We start from the raw sequence: 13,420 nt of genomic DNA, 5'->3' as shown, positions 1-13,420 counted from the left end.
ATTTAATTCAGTTTTTTCACATTTCAGGTCACCTCCCCTAATTACAAAGCCTCCATCCCTCCCCAACATATATCTACCAGCTAAAATATTGCTTTGCATTTTTAGTTTTCTGATTGCAAAAATTGATTCCATGAAATAAATTCCATTAATATTCCAATTTAACAGTAGGCACTAAAGCTTAAGTAAATAGAAGAAAGAATGGCAAAGAAATCTTCCAAATTGCAGTCTTCTGTGTACTACAATGCTCTCAAAGCAGCATCAGTTAAAGCCCCTTTAGAAAAGCCTTTACAGAAAACTCTGCATTGGCTCTAGGGTGATTATTGGGATGATTTCTTCTTCAAGGAATGAAGCAGCCCTCCTACACTAACAGAAATAAAGTAGTATTCAAACAGGAAAAGATGAAAACAATATCAGGAAGACACACAATAAATAGCAAGCTTTCCCACCTCTTTCCTTGTCATTAAAAAGTCCAGTGAAATTTTGTGCCCTACAAAACAGAGAGCAAGAGAAGAACTGGAACCCCATGCCCTGATCATCACAATGCTTTCACTACAAATCAGCTGCCCAAAACACGGAACAACAATGGAAGGTGGTTGCTCCATCTCTAATACTCCTCTTGGTGGAAGAGATGATGGGGACCCTGTCCTAATTTTTATGTTCTTGGTGTTCTGTAGGCCTTCAAGGCATAAGGACACTCATCATCACCATATCAAAATCCTTACATAATACAACACATGGGACTTGGATTAAAACGGAAAACCCATCAAAAATCCAAGTTTCTTTATATTTTCTGCTCTCCCAGCATCACTGAAAGTTAAACATAAAGTAATACAGAAATCCATATAGAGTCATGGCAGAGAGAATGAGCTGTGTTCATCGGCTGCAGATAATTAATCTGGGCTTCAGCAGGGCTTCTTACAGCTGGAGGGCCCTAACAAGTAACACTGCCCTGCCAGATTGGCATCAGTTCTGGAATGCCCAGAAGCAGGTGTAGCTGGCTTGGATTCCATAGTTAGGTCAACCAGCTGTACCTGACCTGCAGCCTCAGGCAGTGCAAGCTGCAAGCACTGAGCTGTGCAACACAGGCTATGCAGACATGAATTTTATCTGACCTACACAATGTGAGACAGCCTCCAAAGTGGGATCAATTGTGGCTCATGCTCTTCAATACAAACAAATTTTTTTATCTGAACTCTTTCTCCTTCAGTTCCAAACCTTTAAGCTTCAGAAATTCATCAGCTGCTTTGAAAAGCATACAACTAGACTCTGCTCTCAGGTGGAGATACTCAAGAAATCAGGTTGACATCTGGCTGAACCTGCACCTCTCCTAAAGAACCAAGAACCACTTCAAGGATGAAAATCAGTACAGGTTAATCTATTGCTCCTGGTTACCTTGTAGAGAGTGTCCCCAGTGGTGCTAAGAGTGAGCTGAACTACCACATAAGCATGTAGGAAATTTGAAGCAATCATATCAGGAACAAAAGGTGTGCTTTCATCCTGGAAAATGATGGCTACAATATCATTCCCAATGTGACGCTTCCGCTGAAGCTGGAGAGGAAAGAAATAATGAAGAGAGAAGGCAGGTGAAAAAGAGCAGAACAGTATGATGTGACCTCAAAAATCAGTCTACCAAACATTTCAAACCCATCTGTTCACCAAATCCCTCATCACTACTTTTGCCATTACTCCAGCCATAATTTCCAACATTATACAGTCAGTCATTCTCCCCTCTATGCATTTTCCCCCCTTCTTCAAATACCCCTCCTCTCCCAGCCACGCTGCTGTAATCCTTACTCCTCCTTCTGATACCTGCTGGGAATCTCCCTCTGTGAAGGGCAGCTTTGTGGACACATGAAACATGATCTCCTTTCCCCGGAAATTTGTATAGACTGACTCAGTGCCTGTTTGACCTCTGGTAACATCCAAGCCTCCCCGGAACCTGAGCAAATCCACGCCACACCATAGGTCAGGCAGTATAGAAATGAGAGAGCAGAGAGAAGACAGACAGTATCAGTAACAGTAGTTACTAAAGTAAATTACAAAGGTAATTTTTAGGAAATCATTGATAGTGAGGCACCAAATCTTCCCCAAACCTGCACCATGTTTGTGCTGGTGAACATACCAGCTTGCTAAAAGGTATGAAGTTAACCCAGGGATCCTCAAAACTACCTTCTTTGGCATTCTTCTGAGAAACACTCCATATGTTAGAACTACAGGAGGGATGGGATGCCTCACAGAAAGAGCCTGAAACAATACTGCCCCATACCACTGTGAAACAAACTTGCATTTGCACCACCAAATAAAACTGTTCTTTGCTGATAGTGTGGGTCAGATGGAGATACCAGGAGACCTTTAAATCAAAATACCAGCTAAGACCTAAGCTCCAATTAGTTCCCAAACATGATGGCTGACAGAAGCATCCAGGCCTTCTTCACCTGCACTAGGATTCAGAAGACACAGCACTTCTCCAGAAGCTGGGCAGTAACAGAGTCACAGCCTCTGAACACAAGATGCTCCCTAACTTAATCTGGCTTTCCAGCTGCACTGCATACGCACCCACGGAAATCCTGCAGCTGAATCTTGTCACCAAGGAAATCCAGGAACTCCAGGAAACCCTGACTCTCTACTGTGTTACTGAAGACTTCTTCTTCAGTTGTCTACAGAAGAAAAGCAGAAGCATTAAGAAGCACAAGGAGTACAAAGAACAGGCAGTCATTTCCATAGACAGTTCAACCAACAAACATCTCTGCTTGAATACATTTCTGACCCATGCTGGGGTCCTGTGCCTCAGCCCCAAGCTGCCATGACAGTTAGAGTTAGGGTTCAGAGATCCACAAAGCCTATACTGCCAGAGATACTGCAGGTGGAAGAGGAAAGCCAAAGGAACCACAGCACTGCACAAACACTGCTGCCTCAATGCCACTGCTTCTGGACAGTGCAGACCTTGCTATTACATCCTTTAAGCTAAGAAAACTGACTCTATGCATTTTGCCCCAAGTACCATGGGATCTGATGGGTCTTACCTGTCCAGGTTTTTGGTAGATGACCCCAAATTTGAAGTTATTGCTTATGACATGTTCATCAAATGCAACAATAAGCTGGGAGGCCTGAGGTAATGAAAACAGAAATTATCAACTGGATGTCATTAGCCAGACCTTGATGAAAAAGTGATATGCAGACATATCAGAACACTGTACCTTGGGATAGAGGACAGGGAAGAAGCGTTCAACATTCACATCCTCACACAGTAGCTGTTGAGTGAGAGAGACAGGGAAAGTGTGATTATCATGTGCCCTGGCTTGCTGCAGGCATGAGAGTGTAGGCACTGTTTATAATTATCTGACAGGAGCCCCTTGAGGCAAAAATTCTGAGATAAAATTAGAACAGAAAGAAGAGAAGGCAAATGGAAGGGTAAAGAGAACTATATGACAGTTCTACTGGGAAATAGTAGAAAAAGAGGGAAATAGGTGGACAGAGGTGAAAATAACTTCAAGAATGAGGCCTTAAGACAAACAGGCAAGCATGACTCTCACCTTTGCCATCTGAACAGCATTGGGAAACTCATTCAGACATGAAATAGGAATTAGATCATGTTTGGTGCCAGTACGAGTCCTGACACAAAAGAAAAAAAAAAAAGGCATTAGAGAAATGGCTGAAAGGAGACACAAGAAACACTGGCTCTTTAAAGAAAGAGTAGCCATTTCTTCAGAGTACTGTTAAAGCAGTTAATTCTGGACGGGTAATTTACACTGTAGTGCACAGAATCCCTGGAAAAACAAGGTATTGTTACTTCTTACTGCCCATCACTTCTTGTGGCAAGCAGAGGAAGACAAACCAGGAGCCCTTAGTGTCTTTGCTCCTTTGCACTCTTGCCTGCCTTGAGAAGTATTTTGCTTACCCCACACAGTTTACTTTCACAGAAATCTAAATGTCAAAATACAATTAATGAACACAGAATAATAAGGGATTCCCATGATCAGTGAGGGCTTGAAAGATTGTTAAAAGGTCTTTTAGAAACAGCATAGGAAAGCAGATCTGTGCAAAGTAAAGGAGGTAGAAACTGGTGTAGCATTGTTCCAGAAAGCTGACAGAGGAAAGCTGCCTTCCTCTTGGTATGTGTATTTAAGGAGACATACCTTTCTAAGGAAGAAGAAATACTGGGCTGTCAAAAGCATCTTCAAACCATTATAAACAAGCTATTGAGAAACAAGTACTGGCATATAATAAAATATCTTAATAGATGAATAACCACCCTTTTGTTCTTCCCTGGTCGCTTCCACTTAGGAAGATAAACATCCCAGGCACAGCTCACAGAGGCACTCTCTTTATTCCCAGATTATTTCTGGCAGTCTGAAGCTTTCCCTCCAAACACTGGAGGAAACTTTCCAGTGTTTTTTTTGTAGCTAATTCCTATGCACCATTTTTTCCCCTCAGTCCCAGACAAATACTTGCCAGCAGCAACTGTACATCACTTGGTTCCAGTTGCATTGCTTACTGGGAGTGTACCCATCCATAGTACAGTAAAAAGCTTTTCTGCAGTGGCCTCACACACACAAGATCCTTCTCTGTTCTTGCAATTCAATCAGCAGCTCTCTCTAGGTGATGTCTCTCTTCATAACCCTCTCTAAGGGTTATGGTTTCATAGACTGCCCCAGGAATCTAGGGAATGCTCTAGATCACCTTCAAGGGAGCCTTAGTCTCGAGTACTAAGCCTGGGCTAGGCTGTCCTCCATTAGGGAACCCTTGTTCTTCTAGAGAGTGGTCACAAGTCTCCAAGTGGACAGAATAAACAGAAAAACTTTCTATTTGAGGGAAGAACAGATATTTTCCAAACAGGTACTATTAAAGATGCACCTGTAAACACCACATCATCATCTTTAAGGAAACTGCTGAGAGCAACTCAAGAGCAGAAGGCAAGAGAAAAAAGGCTCAAAGGTTTATTGGCAGTTTCTTTTCTCTCCAGGAGAAAGACATGAATTTCACACCCACATCTATGCAGAGGGAGAGCAAGGTAAGACAAGAGGCACAGCACAGTAGCATACACTTCAATAACAGGCACTGTTACCTCAGCAACAGGCGCAGATTTTCCTGTTTCTCGATCTGTTCATATTTCACAGAAAGTACTAGGTAGCCCAAGGACATGTCACTGGAGTAAAAGTTCTGGTGCTCCTGCAAACAGGAAACCAAAATGCATTATCCCCAACACACTTCCTGGAGAAGTTCACCAGGTTGTTTTTTCTGCATACAGCCTGTCACTCAGGATTAACTAATTTTTAATTTAATTAGGAGTAGCATGCTTCCAGATGTGTGTATGTTGTCTTCCAGCCCACTTGATCATCAGTGCATGAGCATATCAGTCAAAGTGCATCCAGTCAGTTCAGTTCCTCCTCACCTGTCCAACATCAGAAGGGCCCCTGAGAAGCAATATTGTTAGAAAACACAGCAACATGTTTTGAAGAAATTGATTTTTTTGTAAATAAAATCATATCCTTCATGGACTTTCCCTGTATCCATTCAGATTCTGCTCCACTAATCAGAGTCTTCCAGACATTCAACTAGATGTAGTTGAGGGAATTGTCTGTCTAAAGAGCAATGGCAGGTTTTATGGTAAATGGCTGAACTCCAGGAGTGCTCACATCTCCAGAAGGATACAGTCAGTAAGCAAAGAAATTTTGTAGGTGAAGAGTGGTCTCAGCAGTGCCACTAACACTGCCTGAGCTTTAGTGGAGTGTGCCTGTAACAGTCATGCAGTCAAACAATAAAAGATACTGCAAAGGTATTCACAGTCTCTATACTAAGTGGCTGTGGCCATACATTTATCCTGGGTATGCAGCCATGTTCCAGTGGTCTAGGTATAGCAATGTATATTTTGTATATTGCTATATCATATATATTGCTATATAATCTCAAACCTCAAAAGGTTAAAGCCTTTTGACACATGACATGAATGGAAACCTCCAGCACAATGAAAACACTATTTAGGTGAAATTGTGACTTGTTCACTCCCATCATCCTAGTGGAAGAGCACCCTCATGCATGACACAGAAGTGGAACAGCAAGTTGTATTCAGTTGTATAGTCAAAACTTGCACAATTTGGAATATGTTCTGTGAAAGGAAAATTCCAGGGACAATAAATTAGTGAAGAAGTGCAAAGTGTAATTTGATAAAAAATGGTTGCTAGTCTGTCAGTTCCTTCCTTAGTCCTTTGCCTAGAATATATAGTATATATATATGGCTAGAAGGTCTCCTCTGGCTCTGATGGATTGTAACCTCTCTAAAAACACTGGTGAGATTGTCTTTTGTTGTCCAAATATTCTGTATTAGTCATAGTTCTGACTCACAGTCAGAACTAAAGATACATCTAGTGAAAGAAATACTCTGATATCTATGTGGACACAGCCAACTAGAAGTTAACAGACATAAACCAATCCTCTCTTTGAAACAAAAAACAACAGTCACTACCCTAAACCAAAATGTGAAGATGTAGCTATCTAAGTGTTTTAAGTGCTGAAGAAGTCCTTGTCCTACCTCCTCTTTGAGACAGAAAGCACCCAACACCCAGAACTGCCGTGATACTGACTTATGGGGAAAAGGTTGCATGGCTGATCAAACGAGGCAGTCTGAAAAAGGTAAGATCTAAGAGCAGCCAAGAAGCAAACAAAGTAATAGTCTCTAGCTACAGTGCTCAAATCACAGAAGTCCAGTGTGATCTGTCACACTGGTCTGTGATAGTACATGGGGAAAAAAGCTGAAATCAAAGGAATCCACAAAGGACACTTTATTTCTCATGACTATGACTTTCAGCATACTAATGGATTTTTGGGATGTGAACAGGTGCAGTAAGTCACTGTGACCAAGGGCAAAAAGACAGAGCAGCTGATGAACAGACAGATACAAGGAGCAAAGCAAGACCATATTCCACGGTCAGTTGAAGTCTAGAATCAAAATCCTTAAACCTAAGAAGTCAAATGCCAGGCTGGATGTCCCAGACAGGCTGTTAAGGAAAAAGATGTCATAATGCCAGAAAAAATCAGAACTAGAAGGCAAAGCAAAAGAAGAGGAGCCAAAGCCTGAGGTTAGCTGCAGCTAAAGGCAACACTGAGTTGCTAAGATCAGAAATTAGGATGCCTTTCAATGACATTTCTAAGCCAGACCCCAGCAGACCCAATACAGGGGGATCTCAATTGCTTTGGAGACTGGGTTATCAGCTCTGCTGCTGATGTAGCAGGCAGAGCTGCACAAATGGGTGCAATCCTCATAGGGGAATGGGTACTAGAATTAGTGGAGGTCTTAACTGAATTTTTGTCAAAGCCACTCTGGCTATGTAGCTTGATCCTGAATGTTTAAACTGAGATCTGAGCAATCATATGTATGAATAAGCCTGTAATTTACTCCTTATGATTTTCTCTCCTTTTAAAATCCCATAGGCAACATATGTAAAAATCATATTCCTTCAATGGACAGCAGCCTTTATTGTTAGCAGCCCTGAAGTTAGAGATGAACCATCAAAAGGCTTTACAGTCAATACTGAAGACTGCAAGTCAGTGATGACAAGATACCCTGGAGCTGAGATGAACTACATATTAAGTACAAATTTGTTCAGCCACAGAAGCAGTTTCTGTAACATTTAATATAGTTTGAAAGGCAGTTCTGGATCTCAAATAGATGTCTGTAAAAACAATTAAGTATCTTCCATGGGCCAGGGGAAAAGACTAACAGAACACACAAGGAATGCTGACAGCTTGCCTAAGAAGTTATAAAGCTACTAAGACATCTGCCATCTGCAGCAACTTTAACCAGCACAAAGAAAGGACAGCATAAAGGAGAAATACATGATAACATAAGAATGCATAGCAAGAAAGCTTCTTCCTCAGAACTGAGAGTTCCAAGTGCTTGAGAAACTGGACCCTAAGTTTATTTAACTGGCAGTTACAATGTACACCTTTATTAGATACTTCCTGGCTTCAGGCCACTTCTCTTTATTACAGCCTTGAAAAACAACATAGACATTGAATAATTCCCACAGTATAAGAAATGAGGTTTTACAGCCTTCATCCTAAAGGCTAAACAAATCTTACTGTGTAATTGTCATATAAAATACAGATCATGAGGCAAGGAAAAGGAATTGAGCTATGGCTTGAATGTTCTAGCACTTTTTGTGGTGGTTGCTTTACAGGGACTGCTGTAAGATGTTCTGTAAAAAGTATCACAGGATTGTTTGAGTTTGAGCAACCTACATACACACATCCATGACACAGACATGCACATTACATTTGCAGTACCACACAATACTTTGATCTCCCATCTTGCTTAAAGGATATTCCCTAAACCACTGGCTATGCCTCTCCCATCATGTGATGCTTTAAGACTCTTCTTCAGCTAAGAACCATGTGCCATTATTCAAAGCATGAAAGAGACCTTTCCTGACATGGCTGAAGTAACTCTCCTATGTAACCAACAAGAAAAAGACCCAACACAGACAGCACTGAAATCACTGGTATCACTAACCTTGCACTGAAGAAATAATCTTCTAGTAAAAAAGCTCTGAGCTCTCTCCTTAACTAAGCTTTCAATCATGGGGAAAGCTTTCTAGCCAAGACTCTAGTGACAAGACTCCTGCTCCCTTTGTTCTTTTCTGCCAGTGGCCTGCTCAAAAACTTGCATGTTTAACTGAACATGGACACACATTCATGTCAGTTAAGGCAAAAAATAAAACACTGGACACCAGAAAAGGAACAATATAGGAGAGTTTTTCCATAGTACTGAGGCACTGATAGTTGGGTGCTTTGCAGATGTGAAGCTCCATGACAGAGGAAGTCCTGAATCTCCCTTGGAAAGAACAATGATGATGTGGCCTTGCTTGAGCAGGAGTATGGACAAGATGAGCCCCAGAAGTCCCTTCCAACCTCAACTGTTTTCATATCAGATCAGCAGTAAATCCTACAACTGGACTGAAAAAATCATATCCAAATTTGCCTCTCATCCTATCTGGCTCTGGAAGCCTTCAAGCACAACCCTAAATTTACCATGACAGAAAAATAATTACAGTTGGCATACTGAAAGCTTCCAGAAGGTTACAGGATAAATGTCCATTAACAGATTGCACAGCAGATCTGTTAGTCTTGAGGGGAAGCCTCCAGGAAGGCCTCCTTGGCTTTCTTTTTTTCCTAATTATTTATAAATCATATTAATATAATTTTCCAGTGTTGTTGAACAAGAGTTGCTACAGATCACTCTGACAAGCCTAACTACTGCAGAACAGGTCCCCAGCAACATGAAAAGCACCACCTATTCCTGGTTTTGAACTTACTCAGCAGTCACTGAGTAAGATGCAGTGTGAGCATACTTGTCAGGCTTTATCTCCTTATGCCATGAACCAAATCTCAGAAAAGATCATGGGTTTTTCTCACTTGTTCTTAATGGCAGATATCATCCTGATATTCAGTCTGGTAATCAGCCAATTCCCTAAATAGGCTAACCCAGACAGACCTTAATGGCTGGCCACCAAACACTCACTTTATGGGGCCTAGCTCTGTTTCTTATATGTCAAACTGAAATTTTGAAATTCATGGAACATTTAGCACCAAACTTACTTAAATCAACAACTATAAAGCACATGCTCTGGTTTCATCATATACATTCTGTAATGACCACACACTGAGGGAAATGGACTGTTCTGTTTCCTATTGAGGAGCTTGCACTGTCAGGGCTGAAGTCGCCTCTAAAAATAATGCAATTTCCACTTTCAATACTATTACACTTTTGTCCACTTGTTATCCCAAGGTTGGTATCTGTATAAGAGCTTCAAAAGACCTCCTTAACTAAATAAAAGCATCTCCTGTGCAAATCTTTCTATTAATGCACATTTCACAAGGGGACAACACAGACCATATTGTAATATGTACCTCATTTACATCAGTTCAAGGCATCGTAAGGAACTGAAATGCAGCAGCAGGGCAGACATTTTTAAGTCCATCAGAAAAAGCCTGAGAAACATTTTAGCTTTGTGGCTGGGTGGACAAAGAAGGCTCTGAAGGTCACCCTTACCTTTCCCAGAAAATGTTTGCGGTACAGCTTGGCTGTAGGGTCACTTTCCAGTTTCACTTTACCACTCCAGGAAAAGGGCACATCAGACAGAGTTGGACTCAAGCTAGAGAGGTTGTGGCTGGTCCCTTCAATCCAGTAGCCCCCAAACTGGGGTAGGATAATGAGAGGATATGGCCAGCCTTTCTGTAATACCTATTCAGAAGGACAGAGAGCATTAAAGCTGACAGGTCTGTAAGCTGGAAGGCCAATAAGCTGAAAACCAATGAAGTCCAAGGACAAACAGAGAAGAGAGCAGTGCTAACTCACCTCATGGATGCTGGGATAAGGAATATACTCCTCCTCTGTCTGAAATCAGAACAGGCTATTAGCAAAAACATGTGACATCTTTTAAAGGATTATGCTCTCATGACTGTGCAAACTGCACGCTCAGCTTCTATTCTGCCCAAGGTCATCCTTAGAGTTCTACTTCAGGACTTGATGTCAGACTCCATTTCCAAGGTCTCAGTACCATAATAAAGAACTTTGAGAACAATAAACTTAGGAGTCAGATTCTACCCACCCTCCTCCTCCAAACTACAGGGAATATAGGCATGCAAAATGAGGAAGTAGCCAAACTACAGGCAAATTTGATGTGGTTAGGAGCAGCAGCCTCTCTCCTTCCACACAGTGTTAGACAGCTGCTGTCCTGCTGACAGGGATGACAGTAGGAGTGGCAGAAAAAGTGCTGTTATTTACAGTGAGACTGAGGCTGTCATCTCCATGGCTGAACTGAGGTATGCACCTGAGCAATGCCAAGGTGTGACTCAGAACAGAAGCAGCATCTGAGCCAATTTATGCTGGTTGGATGCCCCCTCCATCACCACAAAGAGCACTATCTCTGTCAGAATAAAGCTATGTCAGTTCTCAATGTGGCTTTTTTATAGGTCATCCCAAGATAAAAGTCAAGGTCAAGTTTGATTTTAAGGTAGTAGGCCTGAGCTGAGACTGAAGAAATGGAATTTAATCCTCAATTTGAGGATTTAAAGATATGAATCTGCTCTTACTGCCTTACTTCTGGGCAAAACAGATCAACCTTCCAGTAGCATCTCTATGAGTCATCAAGCAGACTACTGAAATAAATGCTACATGGTTTCATAAATATTATTACAGCTTTTAAATTGAACAAATTTAAGAAATTATTTAGTCAAAACTAACACTTTTAATTATAATAAACTCATATTAGAACCACTTAAATTAGAAAAAGGGAAATGTTAATCCTATTTCAGCTATACAGTTTCACTCTATTATGCAGCAACTAGGAAAAAGAAAAGAAAAAAAAAAAAAAAAGGCAGGCATGTAAGTGTTCTTGGGATGTTTGCAGACTCCATGTTCATTCCAGTATGAAAGTACACTGCAAGCCAGGTCAGTAATTATCTGCCATTCTCAGCAATTCAGGAGGCAACAACTTGGCCTGACCTTGAGAGGAGCTGGAAGGGAACATCTTTGTTCATCCAGACGACTCCCCTGGAAACAAAAATTCACAGACAGTGAATCCTGTATTTTAGCATGTCTGTCTCACCTTCTGTGTCCTTGTCCATACCCTCAATATGTGTATTTTGTCCCTCTATAAAATCTTCCATTTTAAGGAAGTTTGGAAGATTGGAATAAAAACGAAAAGTGAAGCTAGAACTTAGCCAGTCACCTTACCTGGCATTAAAACTGAAAAGCTACCCCCAAACTTATACATCTCTAAAAGAAGACAACAGGCACATATTAAAAACAATCTCCCAAACTAATTCTTTTATTTGATACTCTAATCTCTTCTAGCTACCTTCCTCCCTACCCTCAGCAATAAAAATTCAAAAAATAATAAAATTGAATGACTACAAGGTGAGTTGCTTCTTCCTGAATCAGGAGCTGGCATTCAGACCTCCATCTGCTCCTTAATGCTATTCCATCCTCTGCCTTCTCACCACAGCAAAGTAGCTCACCTCCACCACACCTCTGCAGCAGAAGCATGCAAGAATAGGACATTTTTAGTGAGGAGAGCCTCAACACTGACTGAGCAGAGGCCCAGACCAGAAGATATGAGGGTCAACAGACAATAGTCCAAGTGGGTATCACAGACAAAAGAGTAAGAAGCAGAACTTGCATCATCAGATAGAAAGATAAGGACCTGGATTTAAAATGTAGTTTTCTCTTACACACAGTACATGAATATTCAACTGCTGTCACCTAAATGTTGTAACTCTCACACTGGAACATGATGCTGAGACTACATTTTTATATACCATCAGTGACTGCCTAATGGCATGGCTAATCAGGGATTCCAGACAGGATAAGCAGCTCTTGACTTTGTTGTAAAAGTAGGCGGGATTCTATTTACAATAGTAATGCCTATGCACATATTCTACAGTGAAACTAGGTTGTCAACTGGATTCTGGTAGAAATAGGTAAATCTCAAAGAAGCTTTCCTCTAAAAGAGGCTCAGAAACAAAAGTTTTGGATAATGCTCCAGCTGTACAAGGTGCAAAAACTGCTAGCATAGTACCACTAACTTTGAGCAATAGCAACCTTACTATTGAGGATTCATAATAACCAGGATGCTCATTGCAGGAGCAACAAAAAAAGAAAAAAAAAAAAAAAAAAGAAAGGAAAAAACCCAACACATAAAAACAAGGTTTTAGGAAAATGAGAAAGCTTATTAAAAGAACCTAAGAAGGAGCCATAGAAAACTGAAACCTTCATGAAATCATGAGGAGCCAGACCGTGAGTATGCAACAAATGCTTAACACCTTTAAAAAACTCTTAGAAACATCAGAAGTAAACCAGTATGACCACACTCCAAGGTAAGGGAGACTAGCAGTAGACGCATGAGGTCATTCTTCAGAAGTCTGAAGTTGAGTTCAATCACAAAAAGTAGCAGTAACAACAAATTTAATTGGTTAAATATAGAAACACAGTAAAGCAAGCGAGGAACAATGAGCAGATAACAAAAAAAACAAATTATTTTCCTTAGCTCTACTAGGGGAAAGAAGCTTCACATGTGATCTACAGGGTGACACAAGACCAAACTAGAAAAGCTGAGCTTCAAGACAATTACATGCTCCACAAAATAATTGTTTTCCTTTCGTATTTTCAACAATGGAGATTAAAGAAATATCATCCTGGAAATATTCTTCATAGGAAAACTTTAGCATATATGTTTTGAATTGTGATGTCAATACACAGCATTGACAAAATGAACAACCAATTATAAGGATGTGGTGAGTTGTGAAATTAAGATGAAACACAGGCTGACAAGTGATCTTTATCTTTTGTAGTAACCATTTTGTATTTAGGGAAGTTGTAAAGGTGAAAAAGTCGAGCTCATGGAATGTGAGCGCTAAAAAG

At 40.8% G+C, this 13,420-nt stretch overlaps 1 protein-coding gene across 40 annotated transcripts in view; it reads right to left on the bottom strand.

Annotated features, from left to right (window-relative positions):
* Positions 1 to 13,420, bottom strand: part of LOC306801370 (rap1 GTPase-activating protein 1-like) — a gene marked incomplete at its 3' end in the record, with an annotated part of 46,271 nt that overhangs the window by 21,013 nt on the left and 11,838 nt on the right. For 36 of the 40 annotated variants that reach the window (XR_013774064.1, XR_013774065.1, XR_013774066.1 and 33 more), the window contains exons 4-13: positions 11,504 to 11,551; positions 10,355 to 10,393; positions 10,049 to 10,240; positions 5,066 to 5,169; positions 3,534 to 3,612; positions 3,198 to 3,251; positions 3,024 to 3,107; positions 2,557 to 2,657; positions 1,810 to 1,939; positions 1,393 to 1,548 (exon numbers count right to left, since the gene is read on the bottom strand). Coding sequence is in view for 29 of the 40 variants with exons in the window: in XM_079304390.1 (XP_079160516.1) it covers positions 1,393 to 1,548; positions 1,810 to 1,939; positions 2,557 to 2,657; positions 3,024 to 3,107; positions 3,198 to 3,251; positions 3,534 to 3,612; positions 5,066 to 5,169; positions 10,049 to 10,240; positions 10,355 to 10,393; positions 11,504 to 11,551 (987 nt within the window). Of the gene's footprint in view, positions 1 to 1,392; positions 1,549 to 1,809; positions 1,940 to 2,556; positions 2,658 to 3,023; positions 3,108 to 3,197; positions 3,252 to 3,533; positions 3,613 to 3,797; positions 5,043 to 5,065; positions 5,170 to 10,048; positions 10,241 to 10,354; positions 10,394 to 11,503; positions 11,552 to 13,420 lie in introns of those variants that run through there. The other 4 variants (XM_079304409.1, XM_079304415.1, XM_079304407.1 and 1 more) reach the window with 4 other exon arrangements.

The sequence above is a fragment of the Erithacus rubecula genome, assembly GCF_903797595.1.
Source record: "Erithacus rubecula genome assembly, chromosome: 1".
NCBI classification, from domain to species: domain Eukaryota; kingdom Metazoa; phylum Chordata; class Aves; order Passeriformes; family Muscicapidae; genus Erithacus; species Erithacus rubecula.
The sequence above is the reverse complement of the archived record's forward strand: the minus strand, read 5'-3'. Positions and strand labels throughout refer to the sequence as shown.